This window comes from Leucoraja erinacea, unplaced genomic scaffold (genome assembly GCF_028641065.1).
Source record: "Leucoraja erinacea ecotype New England unplaced genomic scaffold, Leri_hhj_1 Leri_52S, whole genome shotgun sequence".
Classification (NCBI taxonomy): Eukaryota; Metazoa; Chordata; class Chondrichthyes; order Rajiformes; family Rajidae; genus Leucoraja; species Leucoraja erinaceus.
Window position 1 is genome coordinate 825,461 of NW_026576432.1, and position 23,498 is coordinate 848,958.

Here is a 23,498-nt window from a genome sequence, read left to right on the forward strand (position 1 = left end):
TCAATGTGATCATGGCTGATCATCCCCAATCAGTACCCCGTTCCTGCCTTCTCCCCATATCCCCTGACTCCACTATTTTTAAGAGCCCTATCTAGCTCTCTCTTGAAAGTATCCAGAGAACCGGCCTCCACCACCTTCTGAGGCAGAGAATTCCACAGACTCACTACTCTCTGTGAGAAAAAGTGTTTCCTCGTCTCCGTTCTAAATGGTTTACTCCTTATTCTTAAACTGTGGCCCCTGGTTCTGGACTCCCCCAACATGGGGAACATGTTTCCTGCCTCTAGCGTGTCCAAGCCCTTAACAATTTATATGTTTCAATGAGGTGACCTCTCATCCTTCTAAACTCCAGAGTGTATAAGCCCAGCCGCTCCATTATCTCAGCATATGACAGTCCCGCCATCCTGGGAATTAACCTTGTAAACCTACGCTGCACTCCCTCAATAGCAAGAATGTCCTTCCTCAAATTAGGGGATCAAAACTGCACACAATACTCCAGGTGTGGTCTCACTAGGGCTCTGTACAACTACAGAAGGACCTGCTCCCTGCTCCTATATTTGATTCCTCTTGTTATAAAATTAGATTCCTCTCCTCTTGTGAAAGGTCCCAACGATAGAGGCACAGACTCACACAATACTGAGACAGGGCACGACTCATGGAGGGACAGACTCACACCTGGCAGAGCAACAAGAGAAGAAACATCAGTGACAACTGGACCACAGAGTCATCCAGCACAGAGACAGGCCCTTCTGCCCCACTCATCGATGCCAACCGTGAAAGTGAGCATGCAGGTACAGCAGGCAGTGAAGAAAGCGAATGGCCTGTTGGCCTTCATAACAAGAGGAGTTGAGTATAGGAGCAAAGAGGTCCTTCTGCAGTTGTACAGGGCCCTAGTGGAGTAACTCAGCGGGTCAGGCAGCATCTCTGGAGGATAAAGCTAGGTGATATTTCAGTTTGGAACCCTTCACCTATCACTCCTCCAGAGGTCCTGCCTGACTCACTGAGTTACTGCAGCTCAGTGGTTTTATTAAGTTACATATATTTATGTATTAAAGTTACATCAATTATGGGGAAGTTGCTAGAATCTCAATTATTTGGGTTCTTTATTCCTTACTTAAATAAAGTGGCATCAGAAAATTGGCCTTTTTTGGATTTAGAGTCAAGTGTGACATTTGCCCCTCCCCAGTTTGAGTGCCTTTGGGAGATGTCATCAGATGCCAGAGATTTGCCTCAATTATGCACTATGGGCCATGATTTTATTAAAACATTATCAATTTCAATTAGGCACTTCACTTATTGCACAGCTGCCGTGAACCACTGCTATTCAGCCTCTCCCTCCACTGGGAAAACACTAAATTACTTCATCGAAACATAGACAATAGGTGCAGGAGTAGGCCATTCGGCCCTTCGAGCCTGCACCATTCGCCATTCAATATGATCATGGCTGATCATCCAACTCAGTATCCTTTACCTGCCTTCTCTCCATACCCCCTGATCCCTTTAGCCACAAGGGCCACATTTAACTCCCTCTTAAATGAACTGTGGCCTCAACTACCTTCTGTGGCAGGGAGTTCCAGAGATTCACCACTCTCTGTGTGAAAAATGTTTTTCCCATCTCGGTCCTAAAGGATTTCCCCCTTATCCTTAAACTGTGACCCCTTGTCCTGGACTTCCCCAACATCGGGAACAATCTTCCTGCATCTAGCCTGTCCAACCCCTTAAGAATCTTGTAAGTTTCTATAAGATCCCCCCCTCAATCTCCTTAAATATAGCCAATGAACTGGCCTCAACTACCTTCTGTGGCAGAGAGTTCCACAGATTCACCACTCTCTGTGTGAAAAATGTTTTTCTCATCTCGGTCCTAAAAACACCGTTTTCTAACTTACTGATTTGTACTATTTTGCAATCATTGCAACGCCCAATATAAGTGAGGACATTACAGCCAAGGGTAAGGATGTACGCTCCACACTCTCTTGTACTTGTCATCTGTGGAGAACATGGATAGGTGACGTTTCAGGATGTCCTCAGACACTGCCTGAGTTTCTCCAGCACTGTGTGTATGTGTTGCAGAGCTGGTGCTGGTTGGTAGTGTGTGGAGACACTGGCCGTCTGGTCTGGAGACTGGGACTCAGGGAGGTTAGGAGCAAGGAGGTTCTACTGCAGTTGTACAGGGTCTTGGTGAGACCACACCTGGAGTGTTGTGTACAGTTCTGGTCTCCAAATCTGAGGAAGGACATTATTGCCATAGAGGGAGTACAGAGACGGTTCACCAGACTGATTCCTGGGATGTCAGGACTGTCTTATGAAGAAAGACTGGATAGACTTGGTTTATACTCTCTAGAATTTAGGAGATTGAGAGGGGATCTTATAGAAACTTACAAAATTCTTAAGGGGTTGGACAGGCTAGATGCAGGAAGATTGCTCCCGATGTTGGGGAAGTCCAGGACAAGGGGTCACAGCTTAAGGAAAAGGGGGAAATCCTTTAAAACCGAGATGAGAAGAACTTTTTTCGCACAGAGAGTGGTGAATCTCTGGAACTCTCTGCCACAGAGGGTAGTTGAGGTCAGTTCATTGGCTATATTTAAGAGGGAGTAAGATGTGGCCCTTGTGGCTAAAGGGGATCAGAGGGTATGGAGAGAAGGCAGGTACGGGATACTGAGTTGGATGATCAGCCATGATCATATTGAATGGCGGTGCAGGCTCGAAGGGCCGAATGGCCTACTCCTGCACCTAATTTCTATGTTTCTATGTTTCTATGTTACCTGGCCGTTGGTGCAGCTGCCAGCCACGATGTTGGTGTCTGTGGGACAGAACTGGAAGCAGTAAATATCATCCGGAGCTTCCAGCATGATCTAAAGAAAATCATAGACAACACAGCAGAGAAAAACCTCACTCGTAACAGGAGCAGAATTAGGCCATTCGGCCCATCAAGTCCACTCCGCCATCCAATCATGGCTGATGGACATTAGACAATATACAATAGGTGCAGGATGAGGCCATTCGGCCCTTCGAGCCAGCACCGCCATTCAATGTGATCATGGCTGATCATCCCCAATCAGTACCCCGTTCCTGCCTTCTCCCCGTATCCCCTTACTCCGCTATCTTTAAGAGCCCTATCTAGCTCTCTCTTGAAAGTACCTAGAGAACCGGCCTCCACCGCCCTCTGAGGTAGAGGCTGATCTATCTCTCCCTCCTAACCCCGGTCTCCTGCCTTCTCCCCATAACCCCTGACACCCGCACTAATCAAGACTCTGTCCATCTCTGCCTTAAAAATACGCACTGACTTGTGGCCTCCACAGCCGTCTGTGGCAAAGAATTCCACAGATTCACCACCCTCTGGCTGAAGGCTGAAGGGTTAGTGTGGGGGGGTCAAGTTAAAAATTGTCCCGCTGGTGTCATCTACACGTGCAGGAGTAGGCCATTCGGCCCCCCATTGAGCCAGCAGCGCCATTCAATGTGATCACGGCTGATCACCCATAAATAGGGAATGTATTTACCTGTCACAGATAGTCAACCTGAGGAGCACCTTCAGCAACAGACTGGTTCCACCGAGATGCAGCACAGAACGCCACAGGAGACCCTTCTTCCCTGTGGCTATCAAACTGTACAACCCCTCACCCTTCTGTCGTGGGGTAGACTGAGACTGAGACTGACTCCCCCACCATCTCCCCAATCTTCGCAGATCAATTTCCCTCCTGGGATAAATTACGTGCTATCATATCGTATCAGGCCCTTCGGCCCAACTTTCCCATGCTGACCAATGCGCCTCATCTACACTCGCCCCGCCCCATCTGCATGTGGTCCATATCCCACCAAACCTTTCCTATCCAAGTCCATGTCCAAACGTATTTTGAATGTCCACAAAAATGCTGGAGTAACTCAGCAGGTGCAGCAGCATCTATGGAGCGAAGGAAATAGGCAACGTTTCGGGCCGAAACCCTTCTGGAAATAGGCAACGTTTCGGGCCGAAACCCAGAAGGGTTTCGACCCGAAACGTTGCCTATTTCCTTCGCTCCATAGATGCTGCTGCACCCGCTGAGTTTCTCCAGCATTTTTGTGCAACTTTCGATTTCCATCATCTTCTTAAAAACGGTATTTTGAATGTTGTCCGTTTCAGTTTAGTTTATTGTCACGTGTACCGAGGTACAGTGAAAAGCTTTTGTTGTAGTACCTGCCTCAACTACCCCCTCCGGCAGCTCGTTCCACAAACTACCCCCCCCCCCCCCCCCCCCCCCACCTCTGTGGGAAAAGATTGCCCCTCTTGTCCCCTGTTAAATCTTTCCCGTTCCACCTTAAACCAGTGTCCTCTACTTCCTGATGAAGGGTCTTGACCTGAAATGTCACCTATCCATGTTCTCCACTGATGCTGCCTGACCCGCTGAGTTACTCCAGCACTCTGTGAAACGTCACCTATCCATGTTCTCCACAGATGCTGCCTGACCCGCTGAGTTACTCCAGCACTCTGTGAAACGTCACCTCTGGCAGCTCGTTCCATTCACCCACCACCCTCTGTGTGAAAAAGTTGCCCCTCGGATTCCTATTAAATCTTTTCCCCTTCACTTTGAACCCGTGTCCTCTGGTCCTCGATTCCCCTACTCTGGACAAGAGACTCTGTGCATCTACCTGATCTATTCCTCTCATGATTTTATACACCTCTATTAGATCTCGTAAAAACTAACCTGCCTCCACCACCTTCACTGGAAGCTCATTCCACACAGTCACCACTCTCTGAGTAAAGAAGTTCCCCCTCATGTTACTCTAAACTTCTGTCCCTTCATTTTCTAGTCATGTCCCCTTGTTTGAATCTTCCCTACTCTCAGTGGGAAAAGCTTATCCACGTCAACTCTGTCTATCCCTCTCATCATTTTAAAGACCTCTATCAAGTCCCCCCTTAACCTTCTGTGCTCCAGAGAATAAAGCCCTAACTTGTTCAACCTTTCTCTGTAACATGCCATATATATTTAATTTACTTACTTACTTACTATCTGGTGGAGCAGCCACAGTCAAGCTGTCAGCTGTGGTCTACAAACTGTGTGTCGTTCCCCACAGTGTTCACGGAGGCCGTGGTCCCTCTCTACCTCACTGACAAGACACAGGAGATGTTCCAGTGCATCATCGGTCAGGACGTCACTGCGGACAATCCCCACAGGATTATCAAGAAGGAGGTGATCATCGATGACATGAAGGCTCGGGCAGCCGTGTCCGACTTCCACCCCTACAAGCACCCAATCTTGGTGAGTACGAGGGAACTGCAGGCGCCACAATCTTCAGCAACACACAGAGTGCTGGAGGAACTCAGCGGGTCAGGCAGCGTCTGTGGGGAGCGGGGGAATGGGTGACGTTTCTAGTCAAGACACTTCTTCAGTTGACGTTTCGGGTCGAGACCCTTCAGCTTCAGAAGAAGGGACTCGACCTGAAACGTCGGCCATTCCTTCTCTCTCCACAGATGCTGCCTGACCCACTGAGTTACTCCAGCACTCTGTGAAACGTCACCTATCCATGTTCTCCACAGATGCTGCCTGACCCGCTGAGTTACTCCAGCACTCTGTGAAACGTCACCTCTGGCAGCTCGTTCCATTCACCCACCACCCTCTGTGTGAAAAAGTTACCCCTCGGATTCCTATTAAATCTTTTCCCCTTCACTTTGAACCCGTGTCCTCTGGTCCTCGATTCCTCTACTCTGGGCAAGAGACTCTGTGCATCTACCTGATCTATTCCTCTCATGATTTTGTACACCTCTATAAGATCTCCCCTCATCCTCCTGCGCTCCATGGAATGGAGACCCAGCCTACTCAACCTCGCCCTGTAGCTCAGGCCCCTGGGTGTTGAGATACCTGTGGGTGAATGGGGTCACTGAAGTTCCAGAAGAGGATGTAGGAGTGGCTGTGGACCGCTCTGCTGCTCGGGTTCATCCGATCCTCCATGGTGATGACGTCTGCGATGGAGACGGCGATCAGGCCTGCCACAGGTACAGGGATTGTCCACCATTAGCATCGACTAGGGCGTCACTGTGGTGCAGCGGGTAGAGCTGCTGCCTCACAGCGCCAACGACCCGGGTTCCATCCTGCTGTGCTGTCTGTACGGAGTTTGCACGTTCTCCCTGTGGGTTTTCTCCGGGCGCTCCGGTTTCCTCCCACACTCCAAAGGCGTACATGTTTGTAGGCTAATTGGCTTGGTGTAAGTGTAAATTGTCCCCAGTGTGTGTGGGATTGTGTTAGTGTGCGGGGATCGCTGGTCGGTCTGGACACGGTGGGCCGAAGGGCCTGTTTCCGCGCTGTATCTCTCAACTAAACTAAACTAATTAACTAATAAATAAATTAGCTGACAAGTCACGGGTAGAATTTTGGACGGCACGGAAACAGGCCCTTCGGCCCATCGAGTCCACACCGACCAGCGATCCCCGCACACTAACACTATCCCACACACACTGGGGACAATTTACACTTACACCAAGCCAATTAGCCTACAAACCTGCACGTCTATTGGAGTGTGGGAGGAAACCGGAGCGCCCGGAGAAAACCCATGCAGGTCACGGGCAGAACGTGCAAACCCCGTACAAACAGCGCCCGTAGCCACTCCCTCATTCTCATTTCCCCCTCCCTTGTTGTTCCCTCACTCAGTCCCCTCGTTACCCCCTTCCCTCCCCATTGCCCCTCCCTCGCCCCCCCCCCCCCCCCCCCCCCCCCTCGCCCCCCCCCCCCCCCCCCCCCGCCCCCCCCCCCCCCCCCCCCCCCTGCCGTCCCTCCCCCCCCCCGTTGCCCGCGGTTACCGAGGATGGCGGGGTGCCACTCAATGTGACTGATCCTCTTGCCCTGGGACTTGAGGAGGTCGGTGAAGGACTGGTACTCCTTCAGGTGGCCGTCCGTCTTGCCGCCAAACGTGCTGTCCTCCTCCGACAGACCGCGCCAGTCGTCGTAGAACACGTCCATGATCTCGTTCTGCTGCAGCGCGCACTCAAACCTGTGCCAAGCACAGCGCACTGCCGTTAACAACACACACGCACACACACACACACACACACACACGCACACACACACTGCCTCACGGCGCCAGAGACCAGGGTTCCATCCTGACTACAGATGCTGTCTGTGCGGAGTTTGCACGTTCTCCCCGTGACCTGTGTGGGTTTTCTCCGGGTGCTCCGGTTTCCTCCCACACTCCAAAGACGTGCAGGTTTGTAGGTTAATTGGCTTTGTGTAAATGTAAATTGTCCCCAGTGTGTGTAGGATAGTGTTAGTGTGCGGGGATCTGCTGGTCGGCACGGACTCGATGGGCTGAAGGGCCTGTTTCCGTGCTGTATCTCTCTATTAAGGTGAGCTTAGGAATGGTGGTCAATGCTGTACCTTCGTCACCAACAAATATGATAGGCCTGGAGTTTAGAAGGATGAGGGGGGGGACCACATTGAAACATAGAATAGTGAAAGACCCGGATAGAGTGGATGTGGAGAGGATGTTTCCACTAGTGGGAGAGTCTAGGACCAGAGGGCACAGTCTCAGAATTAAAGGATGTTCCTTTAGGAAGGAGATGAGGGGGAATTTCTTTAGTCAGAGGGTGGTGAATCTGGGGAATTCTTTGCCACAGACGGCTGTGGAGGCCACAAGTCAGTGGATATATTTAAGGCAGCGATAGATGGATTCTTGATTAGTGCGGGTGTCAATAGACAATAGACAGGTGCAGGAGTAGGCCATTCGGCCCTTCAATCCAGCACTGCCATTCAATGTGATCATGGCTGATCATCCCCAATCAGTACCCCTACTTGTCAGAGGTTATGGGGAGAAGACAGGAGAATGGGGTCAGGAGGGAGAGATTGATCAGCAGTGATTTGATGGGCCGAATGGTCAGATTCTGCTCCCATCATTTATGACCTTACAAGAAGGTACCTGACGGATACGGAGTTGACGAAGGTGTGCAGGGCTTCTGATGTCATGAGCTCTTCCCGCTCGGGGCTGGAGAATTCCCGGGGTGTGTACTGAGTGCAGGCGTTCCGTGGGTAGGTCCTGCAACAGAAAGAGGCGACAATCTGAACAAGGAACTACCCCAAACACAAACCCCTTACAACATCTACCCTACCCTACAGCGCCAGAGAGCCAGATCCATCCTGACCACGGGTGCTGTCTGTGCGGAGTTTGCACGTTCTCCCTGTGACCGCGTGCGTTGCTTGGCTTTCCTCCCGCACTCCATAGAAACATAGAAATTAGGTGCAGTAGGCCATTCGGCCCTTCGAGCCTGCACCATTGCCATTCAAATATGATCATGGCTGATCATCCAACTCAGTATCCCGTACCTGCCTTCTCTCCATACCCCCTGATCCCCTTAGCCACAAGGGCCACATCTAACTCCCTCTTAAATATAGCCAAATGAACTGGCCTCAACTACCCTCTGTGGCAGAGAGTTCCAGAGATTCACCACTCTCTGTGTGAAAAAAGTTCTTCTCATCTCGGTTTTAAAGGATTTCCCCTTTATCCTTAAGCTGTGACCCCTTGTCCTGGACTTCCCCAACATCGGGAACAATCTTCCTGCATCTAGCCTGTCCAACCCCTTAAGAATTTTTGTAAGTTTCTATAAGATCCCCTCTCAATCTTCTAAATTCTAGAGAGTACAAGCCAAGTCTATCCAGTCTTTCTTCATAAGACAGTCCTGACATCCCAGGAATCAGTCTGGTGAACCGTCTCTGCACTCCCTCTATGGCAATAATGTCCTTCCTCAGATTTGGAGACCAAAACTGTACGCAATACTCCAGGTTTGGTCTCACCAAGACCCTGTACAACTGCAGTAGAACCTCTCTGCTCCTATACTCAAATCCTTTTGCAATGAAAGCTAACATACCATTCGCTTTCTTTACTGCCTGCTGCACCTGCATGCCTACCTTCAATGACTGGTGTACCATGACACCCAGGTCTCGCTGCATCTCCCCCTTTCCCAATCGGCCACCATTTAGATAATAGTCTGCTTTCCTGTTTTTGCCACCAAAGTGGAAAACCTCACACTTATCCACATGCTACTGCATCTGCCAAGCATTTGACCACTCACCCCGCCTACCCAAATCATCCTGCATCCTCCTAGCATCCTCCTCACAGCTAAAACTGCCCCCCAGCTTAGTGTCATCCGCAAACTTGGAGATATTGCCTTCAATTCCCTCATCCAGATCATTAATATATATTGTAAATAGCTGGGGTCCCAGTACTGAGCCTTGGGGTTTGGGGGGCCTTGTGGTTTTGTCCACTCACCATTTGGTCTGAGTGCTGCTCTCCTGCAACTTTGACACGGCTTGTATCCCGATATCTCTCTCCAGCTTCTTGATGTTGAAACTTTTATCCTGGTACGACGCACATTCCACGTAGCTGTCCTTCATCTCGGCATCGTTGCGATCAGCGAATCTCACCGGCGCCCCGAACATCCGCCGGACCCGGGAGATCATGAATTTAATCTGCAAACGCGTTAAAGTTAACGGGGTTTAAATTCATCCACTACCACGACCTGTCTTGACACGAGTGACCCACGAATTCTCCCGAGTTTCCCCCTTGATTCAAACTCGGAGATGCCAGCTGTAGGTACTCGGGGCTATTTTTTTTTAACTTGTGGACATTTTTCAACATGCTGAAAAAACTTCCCGACTTTCCTGATGCCCCGTGTACGAGCCGCTACGAATATCTACGGACTCGCAGCGTACATTCCACGAGTTTTAATCCAGGGGAAAACTCGGGAGAATTGGTGAGTAACTCGGGAAAGTGGGACAGGGGGCTTTAAGGCAGAGATTGACGTAGAAAATCATGACAGACGGATAGATTCTTGATTAGTACGGGGTTATAAGTTCCCAGAGTAGGGGAATCGAGGACCAGAGGACACAGGTTCAAGGTGAAGGGGAAAAGATTTAATAGGAATCTGAGGGGTAACTCTTTCCACACAGTGGGTGGTGGGTGTATGGAACAAGCTGCCAGAGGAGGTAGTTGAGGCTGGGACTATCGCAACGTTTAAGAAACAGTTAGACAGGTACATGGATAGGACAGGTTTGGAGGGATGTGGGCCAAGAGCAGGCAGGTTGGGCTAGTGTAGCTGGGACATTGTTGGTCGGTGTGGGCAAGTTGGGCCGAAGGGCCTGTTTCCACACTGTATCACTCAGTGAATCTATGATAGATTTTTGATTAGCACTGGTGTCCGAGATTATGGGGAGAAGGCAGGAGAATGGAGTTAGTAGGAAGAGATTGATCAGCCGTGACTGAATGGCAGAGTAGACTTGATGGGCCGAATGGCCTAATTCTGCTCCTGGAACTTATGAACATGTTATCGACCACATATAAATATCCATCTCGTTGCTGCTCTTGTGTTCAGATAGAGATCCAGTATTCAATAGGGCATGTCATGGCTGGCATGGGGATTAGGGGCCAAAGGGCCTGTGGCTGTGCTGCACTCTTCCTTGTTTAAGAGGGAACTGCAGATGCTGGAGAATCGAAGGTTACACAAAAAAGCTGGAGAAACTCAGCGGGTGCAGCAGCATCATAGATGCTGCTGCACCCGCTGAGTTTCTCCAGCTTTTTTGTGTAACCTGCACTCTTCCTTGTTCCATGTTATAAGAAGATGAGGGGAATAGGTAGGATGATGCACACAGTCATTTATCCAGAGAAGGGGAACCAAGAACCAGGGGACATAGGTGTAAGGTAAAGGGGGAAAGATTTAATAGGAACCTGAGGGGCAGGTTTTCCACACAGAGGGTGGTGTGTGTATAGAAACATAGAAATTAGGTGCCGGAGTAGAGCCATTCGGCCCTTCGAGCCTGCACCATTCGCCATTCAATATGATCATGGCTGATCATCCAACTCAGTATCCCGTACCTGCCTTCTCTCCATACCCCCTGATCCCTTTAGCCACAAGGGCCACATCTAACTCCCTCTTAAATATAGACAATGAACTGTGGCCTCAACTACCCTCTGTGGCAGAGAGTTCCAGAGATTCACCACTCTCTGTGTGAAAAACGTTCTTCTCATCTCGGTTTTAAAGGATTTCCCCTTAATCCTTAAACTGTGACCCCTTGTCCTGGACTTCCCCAACATCGGGAACAATCTTCCTGCATCTAGCCTGTCCAACCCCTGCCGGAGGATGTAGTTGAGGCTGGGACTGTCATGACATTTATAAGACATTTGGATAGGTACATGGATAGGACAGGTTTAGAGGGATGTGGGCCAAACGTGGGCAGGTGGGACTAGTGTAGATGTGGTATGTTGGTGGGCAGTTGGATAACAGGTTCTGTAACATTCAGAAACGTTATGGGAAACGAGACTTAAAAATGATTGAAAATAAATCCGAAGCATTTCTTTCCCTCTCTCCATCGCTCCCCCTCCCTAGTTCACCAACTAGTTTCACTGTGTTCCTGACGCCTTGTTCTCACCTCCCCCCCCCCCCCCCAGCCAACACCGAACCATTCTACATCTCCTTATCATAGTCCCCTTTGATCTGTGTTTTCACACCTTACCCTCCCATGTCTCCATCACCCCCGACTCTCAGTCTGAAGAAGGGTCTCGACCCAAACAGCACCCCTTCCTTCTCTCCAAAGATGCTGCCTGTCCCGCTGAGTTACTCCAGCATTTTGTCTCTAACTAGAGTTAGTTTGTCAGTTAGCTAGCTAGTTAGCTAGTTAGTTAATTAGTTAGTTAGTTATGTTTATTTATTTATGTATTTGGCTGGTCAGTTAGCTAGTTAATTAGCTGGTTAGTTAGTTATTCATTTGGCTGGTCAGTTAGCTAGTTAGTTGGCTAGTTAATTAGCTGGTTATTTATTTATTTGGCTGGTCAGTTAGCTAGTTAGTTGGCTAGTTAATTAGCTGGTTATTTATTTATTTGGCTGGTTAGTTTGCTAGTTAGTTGGCTAGTTAATTAGCTGGTCGGTTAGTTAGTTATTTGGCTGGTTAGTTAGCTAGTTAGTTGGCTAGTTAATTAGCTGGTTGGTTAGTTAGTTATTTGGCTGGTTAGTTAGCTAGTTATTTGGCTAGTTAATTAGCTGGTTGGCTAGTTAGTTATTTGGCTGGTTAGTTAGCTAGTTAGTTGGCTAGTTAATTAGCTGGTTGGTTAGTTAGTTATTTGGCTGGTTAGTTAGCTAGTTAGTTGGCTAGTTAATTAGCTGGTCGGTTAGTTAGTTATTTGGCTGGTTAGTTAGCTAGTTAGTTGGCTAGTTAATTAGCTGGTTGGTTGGTTAGTTAGTTATTTAGCTGGTTAGCTAGCTAGTTATTTGGCTAGTTAATTAGCTGGTTGGTTAGTTAGTTATTTGGCTGGTTAGTTAGCTAGTTAGTTAGCTATTTAATTTGCTGGTTAGTTCGGCTTTTGTCATGTTTGCCTGGTTGGGAACTGGCCAATAGAACAAAAGACCTGGACCACAGAATGACACAGAATGAGTTCTAGAGTAACTCAGCTGGTCAGGTCACTGAAGAAGGGTCCCGACCCTAAAGGTCATCTATCCATGTTCTCCACAGATGCTGGCTGACCCGCTCAGTTACTCCAGCACTTTCTGCCTCTTTATGTAATAACCAACATCTGCAGTTCTTTGCTTCGACATAAATCCACACTTGCACCTTCACTGGCGTTTCCTCAAACTGTTCTTGTTCAATCTCAATGCCGCTGCCCAGATCGGCCCAGGGTTTGTGTTTGGGTTCTTGGCTGTGTTCCTGTTGGTCGACTGTGTCCTGAGTCTTGTTTATTTGGAAGCTCTGGAAGAGAAGAGAAACACAAGACTTCTTGCACACCTTTCTTCCACACTTGCACCTTTCGTGGGGGGGGGTTGAGTCACGGACACAGCATTGTCCTTTGGCCGACTCTTACACCAACCCCGCTCTAACCCACCTCAGTCTCCTCACGTTCACAACCGCTGTCTGGGAGCGACGGGGATCGAGCACAGACGAGGAGACGAGGAGACGAGGCCTGGGTGCAGATCCACAATTGTCACATTTAATCTGTGGGATAGGCTGGAAGGGCCGAGTGGCCTCATCTCAACGTTCAAGATTGAAGGGTGAGATTCAAGAATCAAGGTCAAGGAGTCATGGGTCAATGAGTCAAGGGTCAATGAGTCGAGGGTCAATGAGTCAAAGGTGAAGGTCATGGGTCAATGAATCAAGAGGTCAGTCAAGGGTCAACGAGTCAAGGGTCAAGGGTCAAGGAGTCAAGGTTCATGGAGTCATGGGTCATGGAGTCAAGGGTCAATGAGTCAAGGGTCAATGAGTCAAGGGTCAATGTCAAGGGTCATGGAGTCACGGGTCAACGAGTCACGGGTCAACGAGTCAAGGTTCATGGAGTCATGGGTCATGGAGTCAAGGATCAATGAGTCTAGGATCAATGAGTCAAGGGTCATGGAGTCACGGGTCAATGAGTAAAGGATCAATGAGTCAAAGGTCAATGAGTCAAGGTTCATGGAGTCAAGGGTTAACAGTGCCAAGATTGAAGATGGAGGTTTGGGGATTTGTCACTGTGCCGAGAGCAGATCGATTCCATTCTAACTTGCTGCAGCTTTATGGGCAAATTAAACAACACAGCCAACAATGATACACCTCGCAATCAGTTATTCAAGATAAACCAGACCACGAGACTGTCCACCGTAGCAGGCTGTGTTGTGCAAACACCATAATAGCTGTGGTTAGGGTTGTCCAGAGTTGTCCAGAGTTGTCCAGAGTTGTCCTTGGCCGGTGGCCAGGAAGAAGCTGTTCTTCACCCTGGACGTCACCTTTCTCAGCTACTGGACCAGTGCCAGTTACAGTAAACTCTCTCTCTCTCTCTGTGTTTAGAGGCAGTACAACAATCACTCACCTGTAAGATTATCTCCTTCATCATCTCATTCAGTACCAGGTAGAAGTTTTGCCCGTATTTGGAGTTGACATCATAGGCAATCATAATGTCGTCGCCTTGATAGTCCTGGGTGGACACAACGATTCATGTTAAAGCACTGGCTCAGAGAGAGACTTGCATGGAACGTGCATCCGAGATGGAGCCTCCAGCTAACCCAGGCTGCAAAAAGCGTGGACACTGGCCGGCCCATCACGATACTCGAAGGTCCATCCCTGACCCCCCCACCATCGAAGGTCCACCACAGTACTGACCTCCCCACCATCGAAGGGATCTACAGGAGGCGCTGCCTCAAACAGGCCGCCAGCATCATCAGAGACCCACACCCACGCTCTCATCTCACTGCTACCATGAGGAAGAAGGTACAGGGGCCCAACCCAGGCGAGTATTTGCGTGCCGCCCACAGAAGCAGATCTACACTCACATAATACAATCGCTCCACACTGTTAAATCTCTGTTCCTACAGCAACACCTCTTACTTGAAGCATTATCAGGCAACTGAACCAACTAGAGAGCGGTCCTGAACTACTATCTACCTCATTGGTGACCCTCGGACTATCCTTGATCGGATTTTGCTGGCTTTACCTTGCACTAAACGTTATTCCCTTCTCATGTATCTGTACACTATGGACGGCTCGATTGTAATCATGTCTTGTCTTGCCGCTGACTGGTTAGCACGCAACACAAGCTTTTCACTGTACCTCGGTACACGGGACAATAGACTAAACTGAACTACATTATACGATCGACGTATATCTAAAGGGATCACACATTAGAATCATCGAGTCATACGACGCGGACACAGGCCCTTCGGCCCAACTCACCCCTGCTGACCAAGATGTTCTATCTAAGCCAGTCCCACCTGCTCTTTGGCCTTTAGTCCTCTAAACCTTTCCGACCCATGTGCATGTCCGAATATTGTTATTGTACCTGCCTTAACTACCGGTACCTCCTCTGGCAGCTTGTTCCATACACCTGCCCCCATTTATGTGAGAGGGTTGCCCCTCAGGTTCCCATCTTGCCCCCCCCTCACTTTAAACGTAAGCCCCCTGGTTCTTGATGCCCCTTCCTGCCCTGTTATCATGCTCTCTGTCTCGATGGCATCTCTATGGGGCGGCACGGTGGTGCAGCGGGTAGAGTTGCTGCCTCACAGCGCCAGAGACCCGGGTTCCACCCCGACCACAGGTGCTGTCTGTACGGAGTTTGCACGTTCTCCCCATGACCGCATGGGTTTTCTCCGGGCGCTCCGGTTTCCTCCCACACTCCAAAGACGTGCAGGTTTGCAGATTAATTGGCTTTGGTAAATTTGTAAATTGTCCCTTAGTGTGTGTAGGATAGCGTTAGTGTACGGGGGGGGGGGGGGAGGGGGGTGATCGCTGGTCGGCAAGGACTCGGTGGGCCGAAGGGCCTGTTTCCGTGATGTATCTCTAAGTTAAACTAAACTCGACATTTTATAATATTAAGTAACAACTCCTTCTCCCTCTGTCTTTCCTGTATCCCCCACTCCCCTGACCACTCACCTCTCATACTATCCCACTCTGCATCATCCCGTTATTGCCCCATTTACACCGACAGTGTATCGTCTCCCTCCAGCTTTACATTTCAGCTCAGTTCAGTTTATTGTCACGTGTACTGAGGTACAGTGAAAAGCTTTGTTGCATGCTAACCAGTCAGCGGAAAGACAACACAATACTCCTCCTTCCAGCCTTCCCCCACCCACCCGCTAATGAAACCATTCACCTGTATGGGACCCCAGCTATTTACAATATATATTAATGATCTGGATGAGGGAATTGAAGGCAATATCTCCAAGTTTGCGGATGACACTAAGCTGGGGGGCAGTGTTAGCTGTGAGGAGGATGCTAGGAGACTGCAAGGTGACTTGGATAGGCTGGATGAGTAGGCAAATGTTTGGCAGATGCAGTATAATGTGGATAAATGTGAGGTTATCCATTTTGGTGGCAAAAACAGGAAAGCAGACTATTATCTAAACGGTGGCTGATTGGGAAAGGGGGAGATGCAGCGAGACCTGGGTGTCATGGTACACCAGTCATTGAAAGTAGGCATGCAGGTGCAGCAGGCAGTGAAGAAAGCGAATGGTATATTAACTTTCATAGCAAAAGGATTTGAGTATAGGAGCAGGGAGGTTCTACTGCAGTTGTACAGGGTCTTGGTGAGACCACACCTGGAGTATTGCGTACAGTTTTGGTCTCCAAATCTGAGGAAGGACATTATTGCCATAGAGGGAGTGCAGAGAAGGTTCACCAGACTGATTCCTGGGATGTCAGGACTGTCTTATGAAGAAAGACTGGATAGACTTGGTTTATACTCTCTAGAATTTAGGAGATTGAGAGGGGATCTTATAGAAACTTACAAAATTCTTAAGGGGTTGGACAGGCTGGATGCAGGAAGATTGTTCCCGATGTTGGGGAAGTCCAGAACAAGGGGTCACACAGTTTAAGGATAAGGGGGAAATCTTTTAGGACCGAGATGAGAAGAACTTGTTTTCACACAGAGAGTGGTGAATCTGTGGAATTCTCTGCCACAGAAGGTAGTTGAGGCCACAGTTCATTGGCTATATTTAAGAAGGAGTTAGATGTGGCCCTTGTGGCTAAAGGGATCAGAGGGTATGGAGAGAAGGCAGGTACGGGATACTGAGTTGGATGATCAGCCATGATCATATTGAATGGTGGTGCAGGCTCGAAGGGCCAAATGGCCTCCTCCTGCACCTAATTTCTATGTTTCTATGTTTCTATCCACCTATCACTTGCCATGCTCTGTCCTCCCCCATCTCCCCCTTCCAGCTTTCACCCCCCCCCCCCCAACCCCATCCAAAGAAGAGTCCCGGCTCGAAACGTTGTCTGTCCACTACCCCCCACGGACGCTGCCTGACCCGCTGAGTTCCTCCAGATTGCAGACTGAATATTGCAGCACCTGCAGCACCTGGTAGCAGTAACTGTACCAATTGCAGACAGACGCAGAGTGCTGGAGTAACTCAGCGGGTCGGGCAGCATCTGTGGAGAACATGGATAGGTGGCGTTTCACAGAGTGCTGGACTAACTCAGCGGGTCATGCAGCATCTGTGGAGCTAAGGAAATAGGCAATGTTTCGGGCCGAAACCCGGAAGGGTTTCGGCCCGAAACGTTGCCTATTTCCAGAAGGGTTTCGGCCCGAAACGTTGCCTATTTCCTTCGCTCCATAGATGCTGCTGCACCATAACTCAGCGGGTCAGGCAGCATCTGTGGAGAACATGGATAGGTGACGTTTCACAGAGTGCTGGAGTAACTCAGCGGGTCAGGCAGCATCTGTGGAGAACATGGATAGGTGACGTTTCACAGAGTGCTGGAGTAACTCAGCGGGTCAGGCAGCATCTGTGGAGAGAGAAGGAATGGGTGATGTTTCAGGTCGAGTCCCTTCTTCTGAAGCTGAAGGGTCTCGACCCGAAACGTCAACTGAAGAAGTGTCTTGACTAGAAACGTCACCCATTCCCCCTCTCCCCAGAGACGCTGCCTGACCCGCTGAGTTCCTCCAGCACTCTGTGTGTTGGTGAAGATTGTGGCGCCTGCAGTTCCCTCGTACTCACCAAGATTGGGTGCTTGTAGGGGTGGAAGTCGGACACGGCTGCCCGAGCCTTCATGTCATCGATGATGACCTCCTTCTTGATAATCCTGTGGGGATTGTCCGCAGTGACGTCCTGACCGATGATGCACTGGAACATCTCCTGTGTCTTGTCAGTGAGGTAGAGAGGGACCACGGCCTCCGTGAACACTGTGGGGAACGACACACAGTTTGTAGACCACAGCTGACAGCTTGACTGTGGCTGCTCCACCAGATAGTAAGTAAGTAAGTAAACTAAATGTATCTGTGACTCTGTGACTCTGTGACTCCGTGTCTGTGTCTCTGTGTCTGTGTCTCTGTGTCTATGTGTCTCTGTGTCTTGAACAAGTTAGGGCTTTATTCTCTGGAGCGCAGAAGGTTAAGGGGGGACTTGATAGAGGTCTTTAAAATGATGAGAGGGATAGACAGAGTTGACGTGGATAAGCTTTTCCCACTGAGAGTAGGGAAGATTCAAACAAGAGGACATGACTTGAAAATGAAGGGACAGAAGTTTAGGGGTAACATGAGGGGGAACTTCTTTGCTCAGAGAGTGGTAGCTGTGTGGAATGAGCTTCCAGTGAAGGTGGTGGAGGCAGGTTCGTTTTTATCATTTAAAAATAAATTGGATAGTTATAAGGACGGGAAAGGAATGGAGGGTTATGGTCTGTGCGCAGGTGTATGGGACTAGGGGAGGATACGTGTTCGGCACGGACTAGAAGGGTCGAGATGGCCTGTTTCCGTGTTGTAATTGTTATATGGTTATATGTTGAAATCAACTCACGTTGAAACCAAAACATAAAATAAATCATTAAGTTTCCCTACATCCATAGAAAATTAAAAAAAATGACACAACACATTATAGAATTCAACATGAACTCCACCCCCACACCCCCCCCACACAACAGAATCAATATTTTCCACTGTGGGGAAAGGCATCAAAAAGTTCAGCCCCCTTCCTCTGTGAATCACCCGAGGTCGAGGCCTATTTGTGGCCTACGCAGCCAGTCCGATGTTTTCAGGTCCTCTTTGCCGGGAAGCTGGAACTCCGGCGTCTGGTGAACACTCCTCAGCGGCTTGGAAAATGTCTGGAGCGGCTGCTCCCTCCCCGGAGATCACGGCTCCCGAAGGCCGGCACCATAGCCCACACGCAGGAGATGGTGTGGCAGGGAGACGGGGTGGAACAGCGTGGACATACAGCGTGGAGCGTTACAGCACAGGAACAGGGTCTGTGCCAGAGACACAGAGACACAGAGACACAGGGACACAGAGTCACAGAGACACAGAGATACGGAGACACAGGGACACAGGGACACAGGGACACAGAGACACAGAGATACGGAGACACAGAGATACGGAGACACAGAGATACGGAGACACAGGGACACAGGGACACAGAGACACAGAGTCACAGAGTCACAGACACAGAGACACAGAGACACAGACACAGACACAGAGATACAGAGACACAGAGACACAGAGACACAGACACAGAGACACAGAGACACAGAGACACAGGGACACAGGGAGACAGGGAGACACAGAGTCAGAGACACAGAGACACGGAGACACAGAGAGACACAGAGACACGGAGACACAGAGACACAGAGACACAGAGACACAGAGACACAGAGACACAGAGACACAGAGACACAGAGACACAGACACAGACACAGACACAGAGACACAGACAGAGACACAGAGACACACAGACACAGAGATACGGAGACACAGAGTAACAGACACAGGGACACAGAGACACAGAGACACAGACACAGAGACACAGAGACAGAGAGACAGAGAGACAGAGAGACAGAGACACAGAGACACAGAGACACAGAGACACATAGTCACGGAGACACGGACACACAGAGTCACAGAGACACAGAGTCACAGAGTCAGGCAGCAGGGAAATATGGAGGCACGGTGGAGCAGAGGGTAGAGCTGCTGCCTCACAGCGCCAGAGACCCGGGTTCCACCCTGACTACTGGTGCTATCTGTACGGAGTTTGCACGTTCTCCCCGTGACCTGCGTGGGTTTTCACCGGGAGCTCCGGTTTCCTCCCACACTTCAAGGACGTGCAGGTTTGTAGGTTAATTAGCTGTTGTAAAAATTGCCTCTAGTGTGTGGACAGTGCGAGCGTGCAGGGTGATCGCTGGTTGGAGCGGAGTCAGTCGGGCGAAGGGCCTGTTTGCGTTCTGTATCTCTGAAGTCTGAAGTGTAAAACTGACCAAGAAGCCCCATCTAGGCCAGACCTACTTGCCTGCATTCGGCGCACAACCCATTAAACCTTCCCTATCCAACACGTACCTGTCCAAGTGCCTTGTAAAAGAGTGAGGCCACACACACACACTGGAGGAGCAGCACATCATATTTCACTTGGGCAGCTTACACCCCAGCAGGTATGAAGGTTGATTTCTCTAACATCAAGTAACCCTTGCACCCCCTCTCTCTCCATCCCTCCCCCACTTGAGTTGCCTCACTCGGCGTGTTATTGTTTCAATGTCTGTAACTAGTTTTCACCTCAACCACAGCTAACAATGGCCTGTTTCCTTGATCATTCTTACTTTTTTGCATATCTTTCATTCATTTGTTCTATATCTCTCCACATCACCATCTATATCTCTCGTTTCCCTTTCCCCTGAATCTCAGTCTGAAGAAGTCTCGACCCAAAACGTCACCTATCCATGTTCTCCACAGATGCTGCCTGACCCGCTGAGTAACTCCAGCACTCTGTGTATTTCACATGATGTGGTTGAGACCAACTTTTGCCTGCCTGCACATAATCCATATCCACCCCCTGCATATCCATGCTCATGTCCAAAATGTTGACCTTCATAACAAGAGTAGTTGAGTACAGGAGCAAAGAGGACCTTCTGCAGTTAGTGCAGTTAGCCCTAGTGAGACCACACCTGGAGTATTGTGTGCAGTTTTGATCCCCTAATTTGAGGAAGGACATTCTTGCTATTGAGGGAGTGCAGCGTAGGTTTACAAGGTTAATTCCCGGGATGGCGGGACTGTCATATGCTGAGAGAATGGAGCGGCTGGGCTTGTACACTCTGGAGTTTAGAAGAATGAGAGGGGTATCTTATTGATTATTAATAAGATTGTTAATAAGATTATTAAGGGTTCGGACACGCTAGAGGCAGGGAAACATGTTCCCAATGTTGGGGGAGTCCAGAACCAGGGGTCACAGTTTAAGAATAAGGGGTAAGCCATTTAGAACGGAGATGAGGAAACACTTTTTCTCACAGAGAGTTGTGAGTCTGTGGAATTCTCTGCCTCAGAGGGCGGTGGAGGCCGGTTCTCTGGATACTTTCAAGAGAGAGTTAGATAGGGCTCTTAAAGATAGCGGAGTCAGGGGATATGGGGAGAAGGCAGGAACAGGGTACTGATTGGGGATGATCAGCCATGATCACATTGAATGGCGGTGCTGGCTCGAAGGGCCGAATGGCCTCATCCTGCACCTATTGTCTATTGTGTAAAACACCACTACTATATCTGCCTCCACCACCCCTTGGCAGCGCGTAAAAGCAACGCCCCGCTCACCTCATTCATCTTTAGCTCCTCTCACTTCACAAGTTCACAGGTTACAGGAGCAGAATTAGGCCATTCCGCCCATCAAGTCTATTCCACCATTCAATCATGGCTGAGATATCTCTCCCTCCTAACCCCATTCTCCTGCCTTCTCCCTGTCACCTCTGACACCCGTGCTAATCAAGAATCTATCTATCTCTGCCTTAAAAATATCTGTTAACTTGGCCTCCACAGCCGCCTGTGGCAAAGAATTCCACAAATTCACCGCCCTCAGAGTAAAGAAATTCCTCCTCGCCTCCTTTCTATAAAGCGCCCTTTAATTCTGAGGCTGTGCCCTCTAGTCCTAGACTCTCCCACTAGTGGGAACATGCACCCTATCATTGCTCTCTTGTATTCGCTTGAGGAGCCTGCCACCTGGCGGTGAACGCGTGAATAACAGCCAGTGATCAATTGCTGTATTTTCCCCAATATAAGGTGGAAACATAGAAACATAGAAAATAGGTGCAGGAGTAGGCCATTCGGTCCTTCGAGCCTGCACCGCCATTCAACATGATCATGGCTGATCATCCAACTCAGTATCCTGTACCTGCCTTCACTCCATACCCCCTGATCCCTTTAGCCACAAGGACCACATCTAACTCCCTCTTAAATTTAGCCCTTGTTCTGGACTTCCCCAACATCGGGAACAATCTTCCTGCATCTAGCCTGTCCAACCACTTAAGAATTTTGCGTCTCCCATTTTCCTAGGTGACGTTTCACAGAGTGCTGGAGTATCATATTGAATGGCGGTGCAGGCTTGAAGGGCAAATGGCCTACTCCTGCACCTATTTTCTATGTTTCTATGGACAGCAAATTGGCTCCATGGAAGGAAGCAGAGAGTGATGGTGGAAGGTTGCTTCTCGGACTGGAGGCCTGTGACTAGTGGTGTGCCTCAGGGTTCAGTGCTGGGCCCGTTACTGTTTGTCATCTACATCAATGATTTGTCATCTACATCAACGGTGGGAGCTTTCTGTACCCGGGGACACGGACGGCTTCAGGCGCGGCCTGTCTGGGCTGGTGGGGGGTGTGTGGGGGGGGGGGGTGCGGTCAGAGGGGGGGGGGGGGGGGGGGAGGGGGGGGGGGTGGGGGAGGGGGTGTGTTCTGGGGAGGGGGGATGTGTGGGGGTGGGGGGGGGATGTGTGGGGCACCGGTTCCCGTTCTGTACTCATTCAGCGGCTCCCATTCCCAGCGCCTGTCACGCTCACAGCCCCCGCCTGCGAACACAGCCCACACTCCGCTGCTTCAGCTTTATTCTAGGCGGCATCTGGACGGGCAGCTTCTGTACGGGCGGCTTCTGGACATGCTCGCGGACTCAGCTCCGCCTCTGGGACTTTATTCTCCAGCGGGTGCCGGAGGGGCATTACCTTCAGGGTGACTGACAGGCGAGAAGACCAATCTGCTAAACCTTCCTAACTTTTGTAATCTTCCACCGATGGGAACAAAACTTGGTGCCTTGGGGCAGAGGAGAACGGTGAGTGAGGAGGAGTAAAAATCCTAGCGATATAGGGTATCATTATTGCACAAAATTTAAAACAACGCAGACCGGAAGTGGTCAAGATAAGAGTTTTAGTATTGATGGGTCAAAACCAGGCTGGTGAGACTCGTGTAGATGGGGCATGCGCACGTTGGGCCGAAGGGCCTCTTCTCGTGCTTCGTGACTCTCTGACTATAATTCACCTGTTGTGCCAATGAACACACCTGTAGTGTCAGTGTACACACCTTCGTGTCGCAGTGGACTCACCTGCCGACTTGGCTTTCCTTGCAGACTTTAAAGGTGTTCTGGACCTGGACCTGTCCACATGTTTTGGGAGTAATTTCAAATCCTTGGCTGTGGATGGGCGTGAGAATATCGCATCACTAACCTTCAGTTCGATCTGTGGGCACGGACACGGTGCAGGTTAGGGGCCGGAGGAAGCAAGGTGCTTGTAATCGCAGTGACCTGGGCAAACTCACAATGTATCACTCCGCAAATAATCCATCATCAATCCATCACGTCCGGTCTGAATGTGCAGTACAACTATCGTACACCCCGTCAAATAAACTCTGAACTACATAGATTGCACTATTATTGTTATTATTGCACTATTGTTCTTTGATTTTTGAGTGTGCGTGTGTGCGTGTGTACGTGTGCGTGTGTGCGTGTGTGTGTGTGTGCGCGTGTGTGTGTGTGTGTGTGTGTGTGTGTGTGTGTGCGCGTATGAATGTGTGTGTGAGCGTGTGTGTGTGTGTGTGTGCGCGTGTGTGTGTGGGTGTGTGTGTGTGTGTGTGCATGTGTGTGTGTGTGTGTGTACGTGTGTGTGTGTGTGTGCGTGTGTGTGCGCGTGTGTGTGTGAGCGTGTGTGTGCGTGTGTGTGTGTATGTGCATGTGTGTGTGTGTGTGTGTGTGTGAGCGTGTGTGTGTGTGTGTGTGTGTGTATGTGCGTGTGTGCGTGTGTATATGTGTGTGTGTGTATGTGTGTGTGCATGTGTGTGTGTGTGAGTGTGTGTGTGTGTGAGCGAGTGTGTGTGTG

The 23,498-nt window shown here is 49.7% G+C and overlaps 1 protein-coding gene across 1 annotated transcript in view; it reads right to left on the reverse strand.

The window, feature by feature from the left end:
* The window catches only part of dnai3 (dynein axonemal intermediate chain 3), a 36,696-nt gene extending 13,707 nt beyond the window's left edge, over window positions 1-22,989 (reverse strand). Inside the window, exons 1-9 of the mRNA XM_055630776.1 lie at window positions 22,730-22,989; window positions 17,402-17,586; window positions 13,783-13,887; window positions 12,558-12,692; window positions 9,226-9,425; window positions 7,879-7,995; window positions 6,767-6,957; window positions 5,832-5,956; window positions 2,760-2,849 (exon numbers count right to left, since the gene is read on the reverse strand). Of these exons, the coding sequence (XP_055486751.1) occupies window positions 2,760-2,849; window positions 5,832-5,956; window positions 6,767-6,957; window positions 7,879-7,995; window positions 9,226-9,425; window positions 12,558-12,692; window positions 13,783-13,887; window positions 17,402-17,536 (1,098 nt within the window). The 5' untranslated portion in view covers window positions 17,537-17,586; window positions 22,730-22,989. The remainder of the gene's footprint in view (window positions 1-2,759; window positions 2,850-5,831; window positions 5,957-6,766; window positions 6,958-7,878; window positions 7,996-9,225; window positions 9,426-12,557; window positions 12,693-13,782; window positions 13,888-17,401; window positions 17,587-22,729) is intronic.
* Between the last annotated feature and the right edge of the window lie 509 nt (window positions 22,990-23,498).